Source organism: Ursus arctos, unplaced genomic scaffold (assembly GCF_023065955.2).
Source record: "Ursus arctos isolate Adak ecotype North America unplaced genomic scaffold, UrsArc2.0 scaffold_5, whole genome shotgun sequence".
NCBI classification, from domain to species: Eukaryota; Metazoa; Chordata; class Mammalia; order Carnivora; family Ursidae; genus Ursus; species Ursus arctos.
The window spans coordinates 28,553,088-28,576,269 of NW_026623067.1; the positions used below are offsets into that span (position 1 = coordinate 28,553,088).

Sequence of the window (23,182 nt, forward strand, 5' to 3'; positions counted from 1 at the left end):
GAGTACCAGTGCTATGGCCCTTGACGAGTTTGCTCCACTAATCTTGTTTCCATGGTAAACTGAATTCGCATCCACTCCCTCGGGGTATGTAGGAGGTTGGCAACGTCTCTGTGAATTGTGAGGTCACCAGTGAGACCTGGCAGTGAGGAGCACTTCCCCACATCGCAGCTGCGCAGCTGCCTCAGTGGTCTCATTCAGTTCCACTGGAAGCACATCACGGGGCTGGAACTGCATGAGATAAGTGCTGTAGGGGCTCATCACCATGGTGAGTGGCTCTGCAGAGTCGCCCTGTGACTAACCCTTTAACAACTAGGTGTACAACTGAATATGCACCAGCTCATTAAGAGCCGGGGTGAGTGGCGAGCTGGAAGCCAACTGTTAAAAAAGTACATAGGGCAAGCAGAGTTAGTTAAGAAACTGAAATTCTCCTCCTGACTCAAAAAAATGGAACATGTAAAATTCTCTTACTTGCTGTAAAACAAAAGTCACATTGTTAGGACTTTGGAGAACCCTGACTGATGTAGGCAGAGGAGTGTTCTTTCGCTTGGTTTTTGCTGCTGGATTTAACAGAAGCATGAGCACATGTGTTTGATCATCTTGCGTAGGGACCAGTGAATTTTTAACCCAAGCCCTGTGGGTTAGGGCAGTAGCTTCTTCGGAGTGAGCGGAATGAGAGCTTATTCCTGTCTTTTTTTTTTTTTTTTTTTAAGCCACTTCTAGAAAGAGTTAATTCTTATTTTAAAAAAATCAACTAGCTCCTACTTTTCCTTTAACTTCACTGGCTCTTCCTTTGCTGATTCCTTCTCTGTTTCTCAATGATAGGGTCCTCTGGGTTTGGTTTTAGGCTCTCTTTTGCTCTTTCTCTATACTCCCTTTCTGGATAACATCACTCTTCCCTGCGGATTGAAAGATTATCTTTTTGTTGGCAGCTCCCAGACATATGTCTCCAGCTCAGAACTCTGTACTAAGCTCCATACTCCAACTGTCTGCTTGATTTCTCCACTTGGAGATTTCACAGATACATCAAACCTAATAAGGTCCTTTGATTTACATCTCAATTACAGACCTGTATCTCCCCTTCTGGAGTACTTAAGCCAGAAACTCTGAAGTCATCCTTAATTCTCTGAGTTATTGTCCCTCCATGTCCCAGCATCTAAACCATTTAACAAATTGGAGTGGTCACCCTCTGGTGTGTATGAGTATCTAAAATCAATCTCAAGTGTGGTGACTTTTCTCCACATCCTTAGTTCAGCCACTGTATGTTGCTCCTTTGGTCTGAGTCACCATAGGCTGGCTCTTGAATTGTTATAGTTCACTTCAGCCTGGTCTTCCTGATTCTCTTCTTGTCACCCTATCATCTGTTTTCCAAAAAAAAAGAACAAGAGTGACTTTCTTCAAAATTTCTATCTGATTATGCCATCCACTGTCAGTTGCTTCCAATTACGTTTCCAATAAAATCTCAGTGCCTTCTCCTGCTCTTCAGAGCTCTCTAGGAATCATGGCCTGCCAACCCATCTGTTCTATTTCTGCTACTATTATTATTTGTTTGTGACTCCTGCCACTGCCTCAGTCTCCCTGTCGATTCTTTCACGCTGTCCTCGCTCATCTATAGGTCTTCCTCACTGATAGACTTTACACCAATGCCACCATTATTAACTGTTTTAATTACAGCAGTGCACCCCCAACAAGTCTTATATCCCTCTATTTCAACCTCTCTTTTAAACTAAAGTATAATCTAAGTCACATCTGTACATTGTTTGTAAAGTCAACACTTACAAGAATTTTGGTGGAAAAAATAAACTATCCTGCTCTCTCCTTTCTGTGCTTGATTTCTGCCTTCCAGGAGCAATCGCGTTTCTTTTAGTACTTCCCTTACCTCTGTATTGCAAAGGAATACTGTTACATTATTTGTCCTTTGGTTTTCATTTTTAAAATAAAATTTACTGTGGCATAAATATATAGAACACAAACGTATGTTGTAATAAATAATAATTAAAAAGTGTGCACTTTTGTAAACACCAAGTCAATCTGTTGAATTCTTCCCGTGTATTTTGCAGGGTCATAGTATTGGTATGTGGCATCCTCTGCCTAATTTATAATTATGTATATTTGTCTGGATACCTGATTTTTCCTGTCTTTCCCCCTCATGTTTAAGGTCCGTGAAGATAGGAATTAAAATCTCTTTTCATTTTTGAAGCTTCAGTGCCTTGCACGCTGGCATGGGGCAAGTATTCAGTAGGTACATTTGTAACATGTGATCATCAGGAAGGTACAGTAGAACATAATAGCTTTTGGGCTACACTGGTTGATAAACTTAGATCTAAAACTGAATTTGCTTCCTGTTTCTCAGCTCACCTTTTTGCATATTTAAAGAATCCATAAAAATCCTGAGGGACGGGGCATCTGGTTGGCTCAGTCATCTGGGCATCTGACTTTTGATTTTGCCTCAGGTCATGATATCAGGGTTGTGAGATTGAGCCTCATGTCCAGCTTTGCACTCAGAGGGGAGTCTGCCTGGGATCCTCTCTCTCCCTCTCCCTCTGTCCTTCCCCACCATGCACTCTCTCTAAAATAAGTAAGTCTTTTTTTTTTTTTAAATCCTGAGGGATTAATTGAAAAACCATTCTAAGCAACAAGAAATTACAGTAAAGTGAATGGATGTTAGGAAGTATATGAAAATCAAATCAATGGCTTTTCTCAATTTGAGCAAAAATTAGACTATAAAATGAGCAATGAGACAATCATCCTACTAATGAAAAGTCAGTAATTTTGGAAACTAAACGTTAGGATGGAGCATTTATTTTCCACTTTACACGTTTACCACTTTTCACATCTTCAACATAGAACAGCTTCTGTTTATAGTCATACTTGTGATGTCGTTGATCTATAATGGACTTAAAAAGGAACATTTTGAAATTGTTTCAAAATGCATATCTCTGTCATATGCTGGCAAAAAAATTAGAGGAGGCCAATGGTTTTCAAGAAAATGGAAGAGAAAGCATATTTTTTTAATTTGTAAGAGTGACATGTATTCCTGAGTAATTATTATGGAGATAAAATAAGGCCGTTGAAAGAACATAGCACGAAAGGTCATCATGAAGCATCCCATAGTAAAATCTCTAGCCAGTGTTCAAGAAGATAAATAGTCTAAAAACCACAAGAGGATTTCACCAGGATTTATTTTTGAATATGAATCAGATAAGTGATACTGCCATGGAATGCCCCTGGGTTCCTTTCCGGTCGTCATTTCCCCAGGAATCTCTGTGCTCCAGCCATTCTAACCTTGCTTTCTCTTACACATGCTAAGTTGGTCCCATCTCAGGGTCTTTGTTTCTCCTTCTGCCTAGAATGTTCTCCCCTCTAACTTGCCCTGGCCAACTCTCAGATCTCGGCTCAGATGTTACCTCACCCGAAAGACCTTCCCCACATCACTCTCTAATCCTTGAAATACTTGGCACCTAAATTCATATTGTTAACTTTTCATTGAGTAAACTGGACTCAAAGGATGCCATAATGAAACTAGGGTTTTGTTCCCCCTGGTCTTTTTTCTAGTGTTGTTTACACTTAGGTTGTGAGAAGTCGCTTGGTAAACTTAGCCACAAGAAGTTTCTGATAGTTAAGATATTTATCCTGTAATCATCAAACCCTCCAAATTCCCATAAAGTTAAAAGTCTCTCTGCACATGCCCTCCCCATTCAGGCTTGCTTAGAGCTCATCACTTGCAGTAAGAAGGGGGAGTGAAGTCAGAGTCCTTGTGTTCCCCCCCCCCCCCCCGGGCTTTCATTTCTTCTGCTCACTGCACTGAGCTTCCTCTGGTTCCTTGAGGGCAGAAGCTGTAAGGGAGGCGGGAAGGAGGAGTATGTTTGGGTGACCAGTAGTGTCATGGCTTGGCGACAGTGTAAGGCATGGTAATTGTGTCATGGGAGAGTGGTGTTCAGCATTATGTTTGATAGGTGCTTCCAATGGTAACTGTCTCTCATGGACCACATTGATGAGTTCCTGGGAGGCTGTCCTCTTCAGAGATGCCCCTCAGTCTCTTGGGATTTCACACTTGTCCTTTGAAGAGGGCTGGTTCATCTCCTCTAGTTGGTCATGTTAAGTGCCTGCCTTGGCCCTTAGGTATATGGGAGGATACTTCCACGCTATATTTGAAACTGTGTGTGTGTGTGTGTGTGTGTGTGTGTGAAGTAGAACACAAACATAAATGAGTGTATAAGCTATCAAGGTAAAGCTTATTAACTGTGATAGAACAATTGTATGTGTCACTCAGTCAAATAAATAGCAAATTGTATCCCTTCCTGGAGTGTGTGTAATTTGGTGATGGGTCTTGCCAGCCTGGATCATCACTGTTGCCCTGACCTCTGGCTGTACAAAGTCAATACTCATTTATTAAATAGAAGGTGAAATTAATGAATAGCTAATAAATTATGATATTTTTAGAGGGTACACTGTTATTCAGCGGTTAAAAACCAGGCTTATAAAGATTATTTAATACCATTAAGAAACAAAACAGCGATTAAACTATTCTTAAATGGGAAAATAAAGTAGAATATAAAACTTTAACAAATGTGTGCACGTGTAGAGACACATGTACACACACGGGTACATACTCACATATATACTTTGTGTGTCTGTGTGTATGTTAATAGACTTAAGAAGAGGTATACACATACCTATGTAATTATCCTATATGATGGGATTGGGGACAGTGAATTGCTTTTTTTAATTATATTTTTAAGTGTTTTGCTATTTAACCCTTCTGGTTTTATGATCAGGACACATTTTAAGAAAGAAAATAGAAAAGAGAATTGTAAAAGAAAGGATGAAGGCAAGAAAAACGAAATCCTTGAAACATTCCACCAAATCTGCCATGGGGGAGTGATTGGGCTTGTAGCACTGAGGGAGGCCTGGGGGTGAAACCCAGTGTGCTTTTGGCAGCTAATATGTCTCATCATATAAAACAGTCAGCCCAAGATAAAGTTCAGAGCCTAACACAGTATGCTTGTCTTCTGCTTTGTGAGGGATGGGGTCTGGCCTTGCTCTTGATGTCAAATTTTGGACATCTACCATTTGTGAGGTGTTGTGCTTGACGTCAAATCCTCAGTGCAAAATTTTTTAAAGATGAGAGTTATTTGGAATAACAGTCATATGGCAGGGCCTAGACTTCCTCAGATGGCCTCACAAAGGTACTCTTTGGTTTGAATCCTGTCTTCGCCACATACTGATTTGTGACCTTAGGACACCATAAATCTTTTTGAAATTCACTTTTTTCAACTGTAAAACTAGTGAGGTTAGCCTGTGTGGCACGAGCTTGCTGATTGATTAAATGAAATCATATTTATATATATATACACACACACACACACACACACACACGCACACAAACACACACGCACGCACACACACATACAGTGTCTGACACGCAGGCGTATTTTCTTACATTATTGTTGTCTTATAAGTATTTTAAAGGAAGTTTGAAAAGGAAAGAGAAAAGGACTCTAAAATTTCTTCAGCCTAGGTAACTAGAAACAAATTGGTGGCACGCACAGAGATACACACTCAGAGAGAGGTACTGTTTTGGGACAAGGATCACACGTCTGAAGTGAGGTGATGGGAAGTGAGCAGGGAGGAGCATGGATCTTGAATAGAACTAGTGGGCTGAGAGGGGGTTGGGGGTTTGGGCATCGGCTCCATAGAGGGGTCCTTTGGGAGGGGTCATTGCTGCCAGCAGTTGCTGACCAAAGACCTGCTTTGGAGTGAGGAAGAGACCTGTTTAAGGAAACAGAAACAGTTGCTAGAGAAGAGGGAGAGAACAATGTAATAGTAATATTCCTGGAGAAGAGAAGTGGTCAAGGGTCAAAAGCCTTAGAGAGGAGAACAAAGGACAGGAAATGGTGGGTGGCCTCAACGATTTCCAGAGTTCAGTGGGGGAAATGAGAATGCAGGTAGCAAGCAAATTTAGAGTGATGTATTAAAACCCAAAAAGAATTTGGAAATTGGGAGTGTTAGATTCCAGCCCTGACACTCGGATGAACTCTCTGTGTGATTCTAGGCAAGTTACGCAACATTTCTAAGTCCTGGTTTTCTTGATTTTAAAACCCCAGTGATGGCCTGATTTTTAGGTTTGCTTCTGCCCTTGTAGTTTCACGATACTTTCTGAAGCCCTTTGGCAAGGAAAGAAAACGGAATAATGTTAACAATGTGGTGCCAGGGAAGCTTTTCCTAAAGATGGAACTTGGGCTCACAAGGAAGGCAACACTGGGAATGCCGGAGGGGAGAAATCGACTAGTAATTTCCCCTCAGATGGAGTTACTGGTGGAGTAGAGAGCATCGAACGGATACGTTTTCTTTTGATCTCAAAAAGGAAGAATATGTTAAGTAAAAGCAACATTCCTTGAGCACCCGCTGTGTACCAGGCCTTATATATTGAAGGCATGAAGCTGAGAACACAAAAGCCATAACTATAGTGGATGTATTAGTGTGACAATGGGACAGGTACAGTGTGGAAGTGGATCAGGGAGGCAGTGGTTACTTTGGAGAGAGGACCAGGTTGGCTTGATTTTGAAGCAATAACTGAGAATGACTTTCTGGAAAGAGAAAACAGCATGTGCAGTGTACCGAGATGCGATCATACAATAAACAGTCATTCTGAAATACTTTAAAATATAAAATTTGTTGACACAATTAAAATGTATTGTTGGGGGCGCCTGGGCGGCTCAGTCTGTTAAGCGGCCGCCTTCAGCTCAGGTCATGATCTCACAGTCCTGGGATCCAGCCCTGCATCTGGCCTCCCTGCTCAGCGGGGGGTTTGCTTCTCCCTCTTCCTCTGCCCCTCCCCCCTGCTTGTGCTCTCTCGGGCTTTCTCTCTCTGTCACATAAATAAATAAAATCTTTTAAAAATGTGTTTGTTGTGGTTATATATAAATTTTAAGTAGTAAAAATATATGCTGGAGAGGTAGGCAAGAGTTTATCATGACCTTATACTTTATATATCCTCATTAAGGATTTAGAGTTTCCCCCTGTGGGCGTAAAGGGGAAACATCAAAAGGGTCGAGTCAGGAAGAGTTTAACACTGTAAGACAATAGGATAGATAGGGTGTCAGAAGTGTATTTTTATAGACTTGCTTGTATGTATTGAATACACAAATGTATGAAAAATTACTCCTATTTATAGTGATACTGAAAAAGATGTCTTTTGAATAAAGCACCCAACAAACCTATAATATTATAATTAACATCAAGCCTTTTATTATGTTTACGCTCAGAAGTATATAATGCTTTATATACTTTATTTACTTAATGAGATGTATACCGTAACATTACCATACAAAAAATACTCAAAGAAAGCCAAATGCATATTGCTCAGATCATGTAAAGCATCAGACATTTGTCTATAATGTTTTCACAAGCAATTCAAATTCCAGATCTTTTCACAACTTCTGTAATTGCTGTTTAGAAACAAAACACTTGGGCTTCTTTCAGTGTCTCAGTAATTCTCTAATATACCTATGGTCAGACGATAGAGTAATCATCCTCAGAACCTCAGGACGTTGACTTTCCTATCAAGAACTTCACCATTTGATGTTTTCAATGATATTGGTTCATCTTGTTTTTAGGTTACATTTTCCCATCTCTCTGCTCAGGGCAGGCATCTTCTTAACTCTTAGCTAGACTCCAAATCCTCTTTGCCTTTGCTCATAATATCTCCTCTCATGGAAACAACCTTGCCCTCATCGTATCCAGATTCTGTTATCCCTTAAGACTCGTCTGATATCCTGAAATTATAATGATCTAACACCTTCCTCAGGTCCTTCAGCACTTATACTATTGAGTTCTTAAATACTATGTATTTTTAAAAATAGGACATTATCAAAGACTGACAAAATGCAGTTTGAGCCTCAGATAAATACCTTCAGCCAGCACATTGAAAGCTTACCTAGAAAACCAAGGTTCTGGAAAATAATTTTCCAGAAAGAAGCAGGGAAGAATGAAGAGAAAATTTGAAATAACTATGGTAGTGCTTCAGTTCTGTGAGTGAATGGGAAGTGAGGTCGTGGAAGTAAAGTAGCAATGTTAGTGAAGAGGGAGAACAAGAGTGGAGAGCGCCATGTTGTTTTCTAATTTTTAAGTCATTTATTAAAGATTTATTTATTAGAAAGAGAGCCTGGGTGGGGGAGGGGCAGAGAGAAAATCTCAAGCAGACTCCCTGATGAGAGTGGAGCTGGACATCTCAGGGCTCCATCTCAGCACCCTGAGATCATGACCTGAGCCAAAACCAAGAGTCCAGTGCTTAAATGACTGAGCCACCCAGGTGCCCCTTAAGTTATGTTTGCATTAGAGTTTTAGGATCTATTTAATAGACCATAATTAACTTGAATTTGGATACATGAAACATTTATATTGGTTAATTGAAGCACTTTACCAACAGTGTATTTGGCACATTGACCAAATCAAATTTCATGTGATTAGAATTTACTGACAGCGTCATTGCACCTAAATGATGCACCATTTTCTTGGTTGTCTTAATAAAGCACAGAGGCATCTAAATAGAGAAATAAAATGTCAGAACTAGTAAAAAAAAAAAAAAAAAGAGTGGTAATATATTAATGTAAGTGAGGGTAAATTTGCAAAATACTGAAATTCTTGCTACATTGTGAGATCAAAGAATAATATTCAGTGACAAATGCCACCATCTGATGCACATGATAACAGAAATAAGGTGTAGGGAACACCTGTTAAACTTAATTTCATTTCCAAATTTTGTGTGAAATATCTCAAAATATTTAAAATCATTTTGAAAAATCTAAATGAGAGCAATCTGGGAGAAAAAATGCTTATAAAACTTACATTTATTTTAGATGATGTGCTGTGCGACATTCATTCACATTCTCTTTTCTTTCCCTCTAAAACTGGAGAGAATATTTACACTAACGTGAATGCTGCCTAATTGTGGGTTGTTGAACACAGGGGCCCTTGTGCATAGAGGTTAATATGGATTTATGTTCTTCCATAGCTTGTAAAATCACAGTGCAGATACAGATTTCTGTTTGGTTAGTGCGGAAAGTGAGGCTTTTATGGTGACACAGAAAACCTCAAGTCTTTCTGCAATTCTGCTTTACTATAAGGAATTATCCTGAAAGATACCGACCTACACTAGACCACCTCCTTTGCTGTAGGATAGTATTCTGGTCTCAGATACAAAAACTCTTCCCTGAAGAAAGAACGCTGAACACTTAGTGTTAACTCTGCCCCAGAGTGAACCAAGTCTGGCACACTGTAGTCAGACAGTAAATATGTATTGAATGAGTGAGTCACCATTTATAATTATTCCAACATTTTTTTTCCTTTTCAAAAGTGGCCTTCTTGTTTTTAAAAATGTCTGTAGATAAAGTTCTAACACAACAAATAATTATTATGAAGTGGTTTCCAAATCCTAACTTCAAAAATTTAATTTCAGAAAATATTTTGTAAGGTAATATGGGGATACAAAGGTCTATCAGTTTTGATTCTTTGGACTCCTGAGGTCTCCAGTTCATACTCAAATGTTTGGGTGCTTTGATTTGTTATGGTTATTCTAATTAATAAAATAAAAATTATGGTGAACATTTACTGAGGGGTTACCCAGTATGAGATCCTGTGATAAGAGCATTACACGTGCTTTTCAAAAGTGAATGTTCTGGACAGCCCTATGGAGCAGTGGTGTGGACTAAGTCACTGTATCTTTCTCAAAGTTACTTAGCTAGTAGTCAATTATGAATCCAAATAATCTTAAATCCCGAGTCATTACATTTTCTATGTTGATATGCATTTCAATTTTATTTGGTTTATTTTTCTAAATCCAATGATACTTATAACCTTTGGAAAGAATGTATCAGGTTGTGAATTTAAGATTTAGGGAAACTGAGCATGTTTGCTTGAAATGTTCATACTGAGCATCAAAATACTTATTATTTCAATCATCAGCCACACTGTCAGTTGTATTAGTGACCTTCAATACTGACTGAACCTCAGAAGCATTCTGATATACGCGAGAAGAGTAACATATTTTTGTATTTTCCCCATGTGCATCAGTGATATAGAATGCGACACCCTCCCCCCTCAGTCCATGTGATGTGTGGGTGTACTACATCTTAATGATTATTATTTCAGGTTTTCAGTATTTGTTACCGTCCTTTTTTCTATCAAGGGAATATTTTTTTGCCTGTCTTGTAATTACTTTAAAATTCATTCTAGTTTTACATCGGAGACAATGAGCACATGTGGAAAAGAAAAGAATTCATTGGAATTCATATTAAAATTACCCCCAAGGGGCGCCTGGGTGGCACAGTGGTTAAGCTTCTGCCTTCGGCTCAGGGCGTGATCCCGGCGTTGCGGGATCGAGCCCCACATCAGGCTCCTCTGCTATGGGCCTGCTTCTTCCTCTCCCGCTCCCCCTGCTTGTGTTCCCTCTCTCAGTGGCTGTCTCTATCTCTGTCAAATAAATAAATAAAATCTTTAAAAAAAATAAAAAATAAAAAAAAAATAAAATTACCCCCAAAATGTCCCAAGTATATAATACACGCCTGATGTATTTTACAAGAATTGTCACAGTAAATCTTTTCTCCGTTATCCCCACCCCCAGAGAGAGAGAGTGTGTGTGTGTGTGTGTGTGTGTGTGTGTGTGTCTTTGTCTAGGAAAGACAAGCAGAGGGAGAAACACAGAGTGAAGGGGACAACAGACAGAGGTGGTGGAACTGTTACTGTAGTACTTGAGAATTTTATTACTGTTATAAAAATTCAAGAAAGAAGTGATGAATATTTTTGGATTTATTAAGAAATCTTGTGACATCAATTCGATACAGAATAAAATGCGATGGCATATTGACAATCACCTAGTCTTTCTGTAGAGAAGATGTAGCACACCTTAATGATTAAAACAAAAGAAAAAGTCTCTTCTGTACTTTTAAGGAAAACACACCTCTTTTTAGTATAGATTTATTTTTTCTTAATATTCAGTTCAGAAGAATTACTGTATCTGAAGAAGTAAGTATATTCTTACTATGCTAAGTATATGTGGACCAAACTAAAATGAACTACACATAATTTTTATGTAATTAATTCAGAACAGAATGAAGAACTTTGATAGCACATTGGGTACGAATAATGCAGGTTCTGAGGGATTATTTCTTCAAAAATATTGGCTAAAGAGTTAACGGAATAGTCAAATATATGTATTATATATATATTATGCATGTAATATATATATCACAGCAGAATAAAATAATAAAAATCTAAAAGGTCAAGTCACATGTTCTGTGTGGGATATTTTCCTAGCTATAATATAAATTTATGTTCCAAAAAAGGAAGGAAAGAAATGACTAGGCTTAGCCTCAATATAATAAAAGGATACCTGTTATAAGTTCTTTTTATTGATAATAACAGTATTTTACAGTTTTTAGCTCTCTGTCTACAATTGGCTAAGTTTAAAGACATGGCATTCTATGAAATGAAACATGCTTATGTAAGTGATGATTCATTTTTTTTCTGTAATTGACTGTGCAAAGGTTTTAGGAATGTTTAGTAGAAGGCTTCAAGAATATTTTACATAATAATTTCAATGCTGTGTCCCCTGCATTTGCTTTGACATGTTACATGAATTACTTTATTAAATAGCGATTGTCAAAAAGTTGGACCACGTGGTGCGTGCAATTAAACACCGTATTGCTCTTCTGTACATGCCTACATGTAAGTGACCCCATGGGTCTCCCAAAGTGAGCCTTTAACCGTTCCAGAATTTTACTATGCATCTGTTGCTGGCATCTAGCCTCCCACCCACACAGGCTAAGTCTAACTAAATGAAGTTTATGCTAGTGCAATAAAGTATGTAAAGATGAAGTAATAAAATGGGAAGATAGTTACCTTCTTAGGGGCATTGCTGAGAAAGCTTCCCGAGAATGTATGCACATATGTGAAAGTAAAGTGTATGTGAGTAGGAGAGCCTAGAAAGTAATTTATCCAAACAGTATTTCTTACCTGTCTTTTTATGTTATATATTCCAGATGGGATTTATACAGCTCAATGAGGACTTCATATTTATTGAACCACTCAATGATACAGTGGCCATAACGGGTCACCCACACCGTGTATATAGGCAGAAAAGGTCCATGGAGGAAAAAGTCACAGAGAAGTCAGCTCCTCACAGTCATTACTGTGGTATCATTTCAGGTAATGCCTTCTCCCGGGAGGGTTTATCAAATATGCAATGTGAGATGAATACATGAAGAATTTTTTCTCTTCCTTCCTTTCTTTCTGTCTGTCTGTCCCTCTACCTGTCTGTCCATCCATCCATCCATCTACTAGTTTTATACTTTTCTCAAAATATGGAAACTCTTCTGGTTAAGAACAATTAAATATATCCATTATAGACTTCTCTTTTAGTCTTCTGCGCAGTACTACGTTTTAGTATCAAAAATGGAACTCCAGAAGGACTTCAGAGACTAACGTGTAACATGCCCTGAGTCTCTCTCGAAATGTGAAGTGTTCCTCGTGGTATCCTGTTCACCTCACTGGCATAGAAATGACATGGAGAGAATTCCTGATCTCCTGAAATGGAATCCTGTGAGCTCATAGCCTTATTTTTGTCTACCTCTTTGAGCACATCATAGATATCTCTTTACTTTGACCAGATGGCTCTTCTACTTCTTTCTTCTTCTTCTTCTTTTTAAAATTTGGCCCAAGTAAAAATCATCTTGGAGGTTAAAATTAACAGTGTAATAGGAAGAAGAGTAAAGATTTATTTCTTTGAATTTTATTCTCAGTATCAAAATACCTTAAATCTGGACATTTCAGAAGCTCATAAACATTTCCAACCATCAAATCCTAGTCTCCGTCTGCCAGTTCTGTGTAGAAATAAAATGGGGCTGACTGTTTTGTGAGCTTTCTTACTTCCTTTGGCAGAGATCTCTGTGTTAACAAGAACGGTAAGGAAAACGAATGATTTCTATTATGTAAGTGGGACCTGAAAGTCATAGCCAACACTCAGAAAATAATTAGAAGTGTCCCTAGGAAAAAATTTTTAGATATCTAATCCAGACATCTCAGTGACTAGTCACTGATAGGAGAAAACATTTCCAGTTAGAATCTGAAGAAATATGAATTTATGCAAGGATTTTTGTTGTAAAAGACATAAAAAGTTGACTTGCAGATTTAAAATTAGGTGTTAGCAGAGTTAGGGCCAAGATACCAATTCGAAAATTGGTTATGGTGTTTGAGGCTGGTTTTGGCGTATGACTTGTGACAATTAGTGGCATTTGCAGCAGATATATAGGTTGTTCCTATTATTGCTTGCTTAGGGTAATCAGATTCAGAAAGAACCACAACATGTTTCTGTTTAAATATATTTATCTCAAGTGAATCCATGATTTCCGTTTTCTTCCGTGAAAGCTCACGTTGTTAGTCTGTATGGGAAACATCTTCAGAAGGACTTAAGTGAATCTCTGTGCCCCACTATTCACTGTACACGATTTAGTCAATTTGAGCGAGACACATCCCTCTTCTCTCTTCGAAGAAGGTTAGACACAAAGAAGTCATAGTATTATGGCCAAGCCAAAGAAAGTCTCTTGTGTTGAGAAATGATAGCAGCAACAACTTGGATTTAGTCCATTTAAGGAAATTGTCTTGTATGAGTTATACTAAAAATCTACGCTGTGCAACTTGCAAATCATAGTAAGTTCCAGCTGTTCTAATTACTCATGTACAGGATGACGCAAAACAGGCTTTGTGTGCCATGGTGCATAGAAGACAGATTGCTAGAAAATTCTTAATTTTTATAGGTTTACAGAGCATAAATACACAGTTAATATTTGGCAAACGTTGCTCATAAAGTTTCTTATTGTGTTTATTTTTAAGGCATGACTGTTAGGTATTAGTTGACCTATTTGGGTCAGTCACTTGCATGCAAGGAGTATTATGCTACCAGTTGGATGATTCACTAGGAGTTTACCTATTTTCAAATACTTTTTAAATTTAGGTCTAGAATTTAAAAAACAGCTTTAAAATTAGCAATATGTGAAATAAAATGTTGATTTACTTCTACCAATATGTCTAATTGTAGCTCTTCCCTTTGTACTTCAGGCTGATGTACTAACATGTTCAACATGTGATTCAACTTTGGATAATATTGCAATATTTGCCTCTGTGCCCTGGAATCAAAAAGTTTCCTTGTGTTCAAATCGGTCCTTGCATTATTCTCCTTCATCATTTTAATGCCTTAGGTATAGGATGTTTCTGTATATTGACTTCATGAATATTTTTCCGGAACAGGAAACGTCATACTTTAGGATGACACTGTGGTGTTCTTCTATAAATGGTAATAAAGAGAAGGCACATGAAAGGCCCCCCCCATGGATCCAAGGCATAGCTTTGGTTTCATTCCAGCTAGGGACTCTTCGCCAATCCCTTAAACTTCTCTAAAATTTTACTTTAGTGTAGTTGCCATACAACGTTATATTAGTTCCAAGCGTACCGCAGAGCGATTTGACACCCTGTGCACTCCTCGGCGCTCACTGCAGTAAGTGTAGTTACCATCACTCTACGAAGTCAGAACAGGATTGTTGACTATATTCCCTATGCTGTACATTTCATTTACTTTATAAACAAGAAGTTGGTACCTCTTACTCCCCTTCTCTTATTACACCCATCACCCCACACCCCTTTCCTCCGGCAACCACCAGGTCGTTCTCTGTATTTATGAGTCTGTCTGTGGGGTTGTTTTTTGGTTTTGGCTTTGTTTTTTTTTTTTTGTTTGTTTGTTTTTTTTTTGGTTGTTCCTTTGTTGTTATGTTTTGTAGATTCCACATATGCGAAATCATATAGTGTTTGTCCTTCTCTGTCTGAATTACTTATCTTAGCATAAAGACCTCTAGGTCCACCTGTGTGGTCATGTATGGCAAGATCTCATTCTTTTTCATAGCTGAGCGGTAGTCCATTGGATATATATCGCATCTTCTTTATCCATTCATTTTTCCACGGACACTTCGGTTGCTTCCATATCCTAGCTATGGTCAGTAATGCTACAGTAAACATAGGGGTGGGTATATCTTTCCAAGTTTTCATTTTCTTTGAGTAAATACCTAGCAGTGTAATTGCTGGGTGATGTGTGATATCTATTTTTAATTTTCTGTGGAACCTCTACACCATTCTCCACTTTCGCACCTCAGCTTCTTTATTTGCAACACAAGCACGTCCAGTCACTTGACAGGGATGTAGAGCTAAATGGCACAGCTCTTATTCTTAAGAGGCAACCAGTGTATTATTTTAGACGAACTGCTCAGTGAGTAATTATACTGCAGCGTGATAAGAACTCTGACAGAGTCACTACATAAGAAACCACATTTCTGATATCAGGGGGCTGAGCCGCAAAGATCAAATAAAACTTATCCTGATTATAGGCTTACATCTTTGGGAAAAAGGGGAACAGAGTGTGTGGATTCTGATAATGGACTCTGGAGTCTCTGCTGTGTTCACAGACGTATGCTACCACTTCCCATCTGTGTGACTTTGGAAAACTGACTTTCTCTCTCAAAAGCTTCATCCACAGTGTACAGAATGGGGAGTATGATACCCGAACCTCAGAGCTGTTGTCAGAATTAAACGAGATTATGTGTGAAAGTGAAAAACTTGGGTTAAATTTTTGGTGCATATTGTTAGTCAGGGAAGAACATTTCAGGCAAATGAGCAATGCATGCAAAAGTATAAAGTCAGGAGACAGCATCGACTGGGGGAGCTGAAGCCAAATGGCTGCAGTATGGACGTGAGATACAACTCTGGGAAGGTAGTCTCGAACAGGATGATGAAGGGACTTGATTGTGTGCACTATCGTAAGGACTTCATATGGGAGCAAAAAGGTTTTAAGCAGGCAAGTGACATTATTCATATATATTACATAACACTTTACTAAAAGTGTAATGGATATGTGTAGGACTCACTGTTGCAAGAAGGAGATTTGTAGAACTGAGGAAGACCAATCTATTTGAGCAGGACAGAGATCACCTCTATTCTTAGAGCTAACTTCACCAGAAATTCTTTCCATATGCCATCCATAACTGTTGTGGAGATTACTGTCACCACGTGTAGGGTATTGTGGAGAGCCCACACTGAGCATTGGTGACTACACATTTTAAAATTTCTTCACTAACTGGAAGTGTGTGGTATCAAGTATGTTGTTTCCATGCATGCATATGGGTAGAAAATGGTCTCAAGATTTGGGAGATGAAAAACAAGCTTAACGGAGTTGATGTGGACAACGAAGCCATCAAAGAAAGCAGCTTGATAAAAAGATTACTTCAGTATGCATGATTCATACACAATGGTTACCTTGTATGACGGAGTCTACCATTTAGTTGAGATTCTTAAGAAACATTCTAGGGTGTTGCATGTAGTCTATTTAAATATAACTTGCAAATAAGGATGTAGCACACTGGCAGATTGGAGCTAACACAGCTATCATAGCTGGGGTGATAAAGGAAACAAACTTTTTTCTCTCCCTTACTTCGTCTATTTAGCATTCTTGCTATAATTCCTAAGCCCCTCATTTTATAACTCTCCCCTTGGTGTTTTCTCATCTTATTTTTCTTGCGTCTCCGTCTCCTCCGTGGGCATATCTTCTTCCATATGTACACCCCTTAAATGTAAGCATTTCCTTGGGCTTCCTCCTTTTCTATTTCTCATGCCATGTGCTTTGGATATAAAGGTGATATAATCCAAATCCGTGGGTTCAACCTCACTTATACATTGATTAGTTCCAATCCCCATTTTAACCTCTCTCCTGTCAGGTGTTTAGTCACCGGTACTCGGCTGTCTCTCAGGCACTTTAGACTCAATCAGTCTAAAGCTGAACCCATCATCTTCCTTCCCAGACTCCCCTGCTGATACCTTCTACCATCTATCTACCTAGTCACTCAAAAATAAAAACTAAACAACTCCCCACCCCTGCACAAACCAAAACAAATAACAACAGCAACAAGGGAGAGTAATTCTAACCACCTCCCTTTTCTTCCCCTAAGTCTGAATAATTTTACTTGTGATGATATCTATTTTCTAATATTTTGCCTATCTTTTCATCCTTTCTATTCCTACCATTGCATGATTTTCACAGACAAGGTCAGTGACACATGATTGTAAGAGAGCTGCATATATATGTTCCCCCTATAGTTAGTTTATTTGGTGTTGACCCTACCAAGACAAGTCTTCTCATCTACTTGTAGGAATGCCACCTACTAAATATTACAAGTGTGTGTAACAATATACTAACTGTGGATAAGTTTGGGATTATGATTAGAAAAACTACAAAATTCATTCCTAATTGTCATCGACCTCAACATACAGATAAAACCAATTTCTTATGTTGTCTTTCATCAAGATCTTTGGTTTTAATTACTAAATATGGATCCATAAAGTGTACTTTAAACTCTTGTGGTCCTGTTGCATATGGCTACTGTTGTTTTTGTCCTTTAGCATTGTCGTGTTTCATGACATAATACTTTTTTATTATTATCTTTAAATAGGGAGTCTTTGTGTTTGTCTTAGTAACATTTTTGTTAACCTAGTTAACTAATTCTTTTTGGTAATTTGGGTAAAACTTCATTCATTAAATAGACTTTAGTTTGGGTCACTGCTGGAAAGAAAAGGAGAGAGTATAAATAATGAAGATATCTCAGAACAGTAGAGTTTCCAGCAATGGTAGTGGATTCTAGTTCGTGTTAGATCTCAGAGGTAACTCAGTCGGGCTTAGAAGTCAGTGATAGAAGGGAACCATTGGTTCAAAAATTCAAGGTATAAATTAATCCCGGCACCATGAAAAGATGTTGGAGGGCAAGAAAGGTGGAATAGTTTGCGAAGTAGAATGGAATAGCCTTGAATTGAATCGACAGACCAAGGCCACAGTACCTGCAACAGGACTCAGGGAAAGCCACCATGATGGACTAGAACTGTGAGAATACATACTTTGAGATTCAAAACAGAGTTAGAGACACCCAGGAAAACATGACCAGTTGAACATACATGTTTATCTCCATGGGACTCTACTAAACACCCATGTTTACTTCTAGGGATTCTGTTAAAAGTATAGTAAAGAATATGGTAAAGATGTCGGCTCCCAAGTACAAGTTTGGGAAAAGAGGTTGAGCAGTTTAGGGACATCAACAGAATTTTGGTAAATGGCAAGGAGCAGAACAGGCAATCAATGATTTAACAATGGACTCTGAGAAACAAACTTAGGGCTTCAGAGGGGAGGAGGGTGGGGGAATGGGATAGGTTGGTGATGGGTAGTAAGGACGGCACGTATTGCATGGTGCACTGGGTGTTACACGCAACTAATGAATCATCGAACTTTACATCAAAAAAAAAAAAATTAAAACAAACAAAAAAACAATGCATTGTGGAGATGGTTGCCCAAGTGTAGACATTTATTAAGACTAAAGGTGTACACTTCAATGGCTCCACGTGTTGTCATGTACATTATATCTCAGTAAAGCTGTTTAAATAATAAATTCATTATTGAAGTACCACATGCATACAGAAAGTTCACAAATGATGTGTCCAACTGCTAAATTTTCCCGAAATGAGAATGAAAATTTCCCAAAATTTCCCCATGTCGTTAACACTCAGATCACGATACAGAAAATATCAGCACCACAGATGTCCCCCTTATGTCCACTCCTAAGCACCAATATCTCTTCCCCCAAGATATTTACTATCCTGCCGTCTAACATCACGTCTTCCTCGTTTTTGTTTCTATAATTGGAAGCATATGCCACCGACTCTTCTGTAATTGGCTTTTTTGCTCAGCATTATATTTGGGAAGATCATCCATGTTTTTGTACATTGCAGTTATTGGTTCATTTTCCTTGCTCTGGAACATTCCATTGTATGAATAGGCCCAAATTTTTTCATCCGTTATACTATTGATGGTTATTTGAACTATTAAGAATAGTACTACTGTGAATAATTTGTAGATGTGATTTGCATGCATTTCTGATGAGTATATGTTTTAGATCATTGATCATTGGATATATAAGTGTTTAACTTTAGTGGTTACTGCCAGCCAGCTTTCCAATGTGTTTATCCTAATTTAAACTCCCAGCTTGTATATGTATAGGACTTCCATTTGTCCCCACATTCTTGTCAACACTTAATATAATCATCTCTTTATTTTAGCCATTCTGGGGATTTTAGGTAATTTAATTAATTGTGGTTTTAATTTGCATTTCCCTGAAGACTAATGAGACCGAGCACCTTCTCATATGCTAATTAGCCATTTGGATGTCTTTTTTTGTGTGTGAGAAATGGCTGTTCAAGTCTTTTGCCAATTTTTCAGTTGGGTTATCTGTTACTGATTTAGAATAGCTTTTAATTTATTATGGAAAAGTATTGTAACTATCTTCTCCCACTTGGTGGCATGCTTTTCATTCTGATAGTGGCATGTTTTAATAAACAAATTTTACATTTTATGTACTTAAATGTATAAATATGTTTATTTGTGGTTGCTGCTTTTAGTTGGCTCTATTTGAAGAATCTTTATTTCCCTAAGGAACTTCTACTGTGGGATCCTGATGGAAGGCAGAACCAAGTCTTTTGTAACCCATGCATAATGTTTTAGTAATTAAGGGCCTCTGCCTGAATTGAGGATGTGTGAGGCAATCACTTAAAGCAATTTCTGCAAGTAGACCTTTATTTTGTCACTGGTTTCAAGAAGAAAATTGTGATTTTTTTAATTGGGTTATTTTATTTACTCTCTGCTAGAAATTTGAGTAATGCAATCTTATTATAAGACATCAACAACACTAGAAGGTAGATGTTGCTGTATTTACTTTATAGATGAGGAAACCAAGGCTAACTGAGTGATGTTAGTTTCCCAAGTGGCAGAGCTAATAAATGGTAGAAGTCTGGTCTGTTTGATTCCAAAGTCATGCTCCGAAGCCAGATGCCCTTTTATATTCCATGTGTGCAGGGAACTTACTTGTTTTTTGCTCACCATTATATCACCATCAGCATATTTTAATATTAAGTAAACACTTTTTTAAATTATTGAAGAAATAGAAATGTTTTATTCACTTTGCCAATATGGAGTCACATTGGAAAATCCATTTCTCTGTTGCAGATAAAGGAAGACCTAGATCTAAAAAAATAACAGAAAGTGGAAGAGGGAAACGATATTCATACAAATTACCTCAAGAATACAACATAGAGACTGTAGTGGTTGCAGACCCAGCAATGGTTTCCTATCATGGAGCAGATGCAGCCAGGAGATTCATTCTAACCATCTTAAATATGGTAGGCAAACTTTAAAGTGCGCTTGGAATTTTTTCAAGAAAACTCTAAGGAAGAAATGTGTGAGTATAATGACATTCTTTAAAAATTAACTCATTACTATTCCTTTCTTTTATTGACGTCAGTAAAAAAAAATGCTTTGGGTATGCCAAATTGCTCCATCTCAAAAGATATCAAAATAATAATTCACATCTTCTAGTAAAAGAAACCATCCTGATTGTCGATTTTGATGTGGCAAAGCTCTCTGTTAGTCTTTTCTCTCTTTTTTGTATGCCCTTCTTTTCATTCTCTTATAAAAGGCCATTTGCTGAAATTAGAAATGTTATACTTTTTTGTATGCGTGGCCCCACCCAAAGTTATTATACATTAGGAGGTGGCACAAAAGGGGAGGCTGGTAATCCACTGAGCTCTTACGTAGGTATGTAAGATTTGATGTCAGCTCTAATACTAGTTTATGAGTAAGACTTCATAGCAGATAGCTCAGTTTTTAAGCAGCTGGGTCACACGTAGCTAAGTTCAGTTAGCAATTTGTGGACTGCAAAAATCGAGTTTGTACCTACCATATTACAGATGTTTACCACCAAATGAATCCTTTGACTTAATTGCATACCCTGCTGCTTAAACCTTTGCAAGGCAGAATTAGAAGGTTGGAGTGAAGAGTGGTTCTTAGGGGAGAATGAACATAAATAAAAGCCAAAGGCAAATGTCCATTTATGATTCCAGTTTCCATATAAGGCAGGGTAGGAGCCCCTGATTCAAGGGTAAATATATGCTGTTTCACAAAATTCCATTTTTACTGTTTTTGCTCATTTTTACTATTTGGCTTTGTTGAGCAGTGAACAGATTTTCCCACACTTCCGTCATTTCTATGTTCAGCTACCTCCAGAGCACTCCGCCAGCATTCTGTTACCGGGTAGACTAACATAGCCTACCAACTTCAGTTTCTTCTAAGTAGTTCTAGATCTGAAGGTAGGGGTTTGGTTTTACATTCTGTTGCAAATTAAATAAATACTAAATTTTACAAAAAATCAAGGTACCACATAAAAATTCACCTTGCTTTCCAGCATTGCTACACATGCCATGCTTTGGAAAAAAACAGTTATAATGAGGATCTAATACCATTAATCAACAGTCGCCGGCAAGGTTGTCTTCCTGGGTAGCATTGGAGAGAAGAGCTTTGAAAACCCTTTTCTTTTTTGGCAGCTAGCTTGGGGAGAGAAAAAAAAAATACTCCAAGGAATGAATCGGGAAGTAGCATAAAGCAGGCTCAGTTTTCAGGACTGTTTCTCAGAAGAAAGGAAGACACTGGCATTTTGTGGTCTTGAGAAAAATTCTAGGGTTTAGTTACTACAATGCTTGTCTTTAGTATTGTGAAAGGCCAGCCTTCCCTCTGTATCCCGCTGAAATGCCTAGACAGTCAAGGCTGCGATGAGTATCTTAGAAGGCTTGGTCTAAACCTCTTGGTATTTAAAACGAATTGCCTAAGTTATTCTTGCTTATTAAGCTAATTTTTAAATTATTTAAATGTGTTTATATATATATATATATATATATTTATATATATATATATAAATATATATATATATATAAACTAAATTGAGACTTCTCCCATGTCTGGGCTTTAAGAAAAATAAGTATGATTTTCAGTTTTATTTTAGGATTTTTATTTTTATTTGTTTTTAGGTTTTTAACCTTTTCCAACACAAGAGTCTTGGTGTGCAGGTCAATCTTCGTGTGATAAAGCTTATTCTGCTCCATGAAACTCCAGTAAGAAAGTCTTGAGTTTTTTGTTCAATTAAGTGGGTGAGAAGTTGTGTTCAGGTACTTTTAAGTAAAAATGAATGTGAGGAGTGTGCTTTTTATTGACTTCAAAATCCAGAAATATCCACAAAGTCACTTAAACTATACATGAAACTGGCCTTTAGATTTGGTTAATACCTCAGTTTTATTCTAAAAATGGAATGTTCTTAGTTTCCAAGGTTCCTGACAACAAACCTTAGCTTTCCAAGATGTAATTTTTAAAAGTGATTTTTAATGACAGTTTTATTTTCTTATTTAAACATGTGCTTTTGAAACCTTTTCTTATCTGTTATTAATTTTAAACAGAATATTCTGTTTAGTATGCTGCTTAACTAGAACTTTGGAAAACATTTGTTCTTAAATTATAGAAATAATTAAGTTATTTAAGTCTCGAAGTTCCGCATTCTTAATACACCTCTCTTCTTTTTCATATGGCATGGAACAGATTTTGTAGTTATTGTACCCTCACAAAGTTTCAAGATTTTTAGCTCAGGCTAAATTAATTCTGAATGTCTTCCAGGTTCTAATTAATGTTGTTCTGGTCAGCAGTCTGCTTTAGTAATTCATGATGTCTTCTCAGTTTTTAGTTTTTTGTATATCTGAGAATAATTTGCCTTAAAGTGAAATATCTTATTTTGCAGGCAGATCTATATATTGGGCACCATGGAGAGAAAATGCTAGAGAGTTTTTGTAAGTGGCAGCATGAAGAATTTGGCAAAAAGAATGATATACATTTAGAGATGTCAACAAGCTGGGGAGAGGACATGACTTCAGTGGATGCAGCTATACTTATAACAAGGTAAATTTTCCAGAGCCAATTAAATAACATTCCTAATTCAATGGCTGTGCTGTTAATCGGATTAATTTTTTCAGAGAATGCTTTTATTCCAGGTTTTGTGTTCCAAAAAACTTTTGGCATAATGGTTTTTGTCATTTCCCTCAATTTATAATAACTGATTTCTGAGCAGGCACATTTTGGATGGCATATTAACGAAACTTTTGGCTAGTTAATTAAAAAAAAAAAAACGTTTACCCTTAGGGTGCCTAGGTAGCTCAGTCGGTTAAGCATCTGCCT

The 23,182-nt window shown here is 37.7% G+C and overlaps 1 protein-coding gene across 2 annotated transcripts in view; it reads left to right on the forward strand.

Annotated features, from left to right (window-relative positions):
• ADAMTS19 (ADAM metallopeptidase with thrombospondin type 1 motif 19) overlaps nt 1-23,182 on the forward strand; it is a 224,024-nt gene that overhangs the window by 30,515 nt on the left and 170,327 nt on the right. The window contains exons 3-6 of one of the 2 annotated variants that reach the window (XM_044387367.3): nt 12,039-12,204; nt 20,138-20,310; nt 21,991-22,074; nt 22,749-22,906. In XM_044387367.3, the coding sequence (XP_044243302.1) occupies nt 12,039-12,204; nt 20,138-20,310; nt 21,991-22,074; nt 22,749-22,906 (581 nt within the window). The remainder of the gene's footprint in view (nt 1-12,038; nt 12,205-20,137; nt 20,311-21,990; nt 22,075-22,748; nt 22,907-23,182) is intronic. The other variant, XM_057307094.1, reaches the window with a different exon arrangement.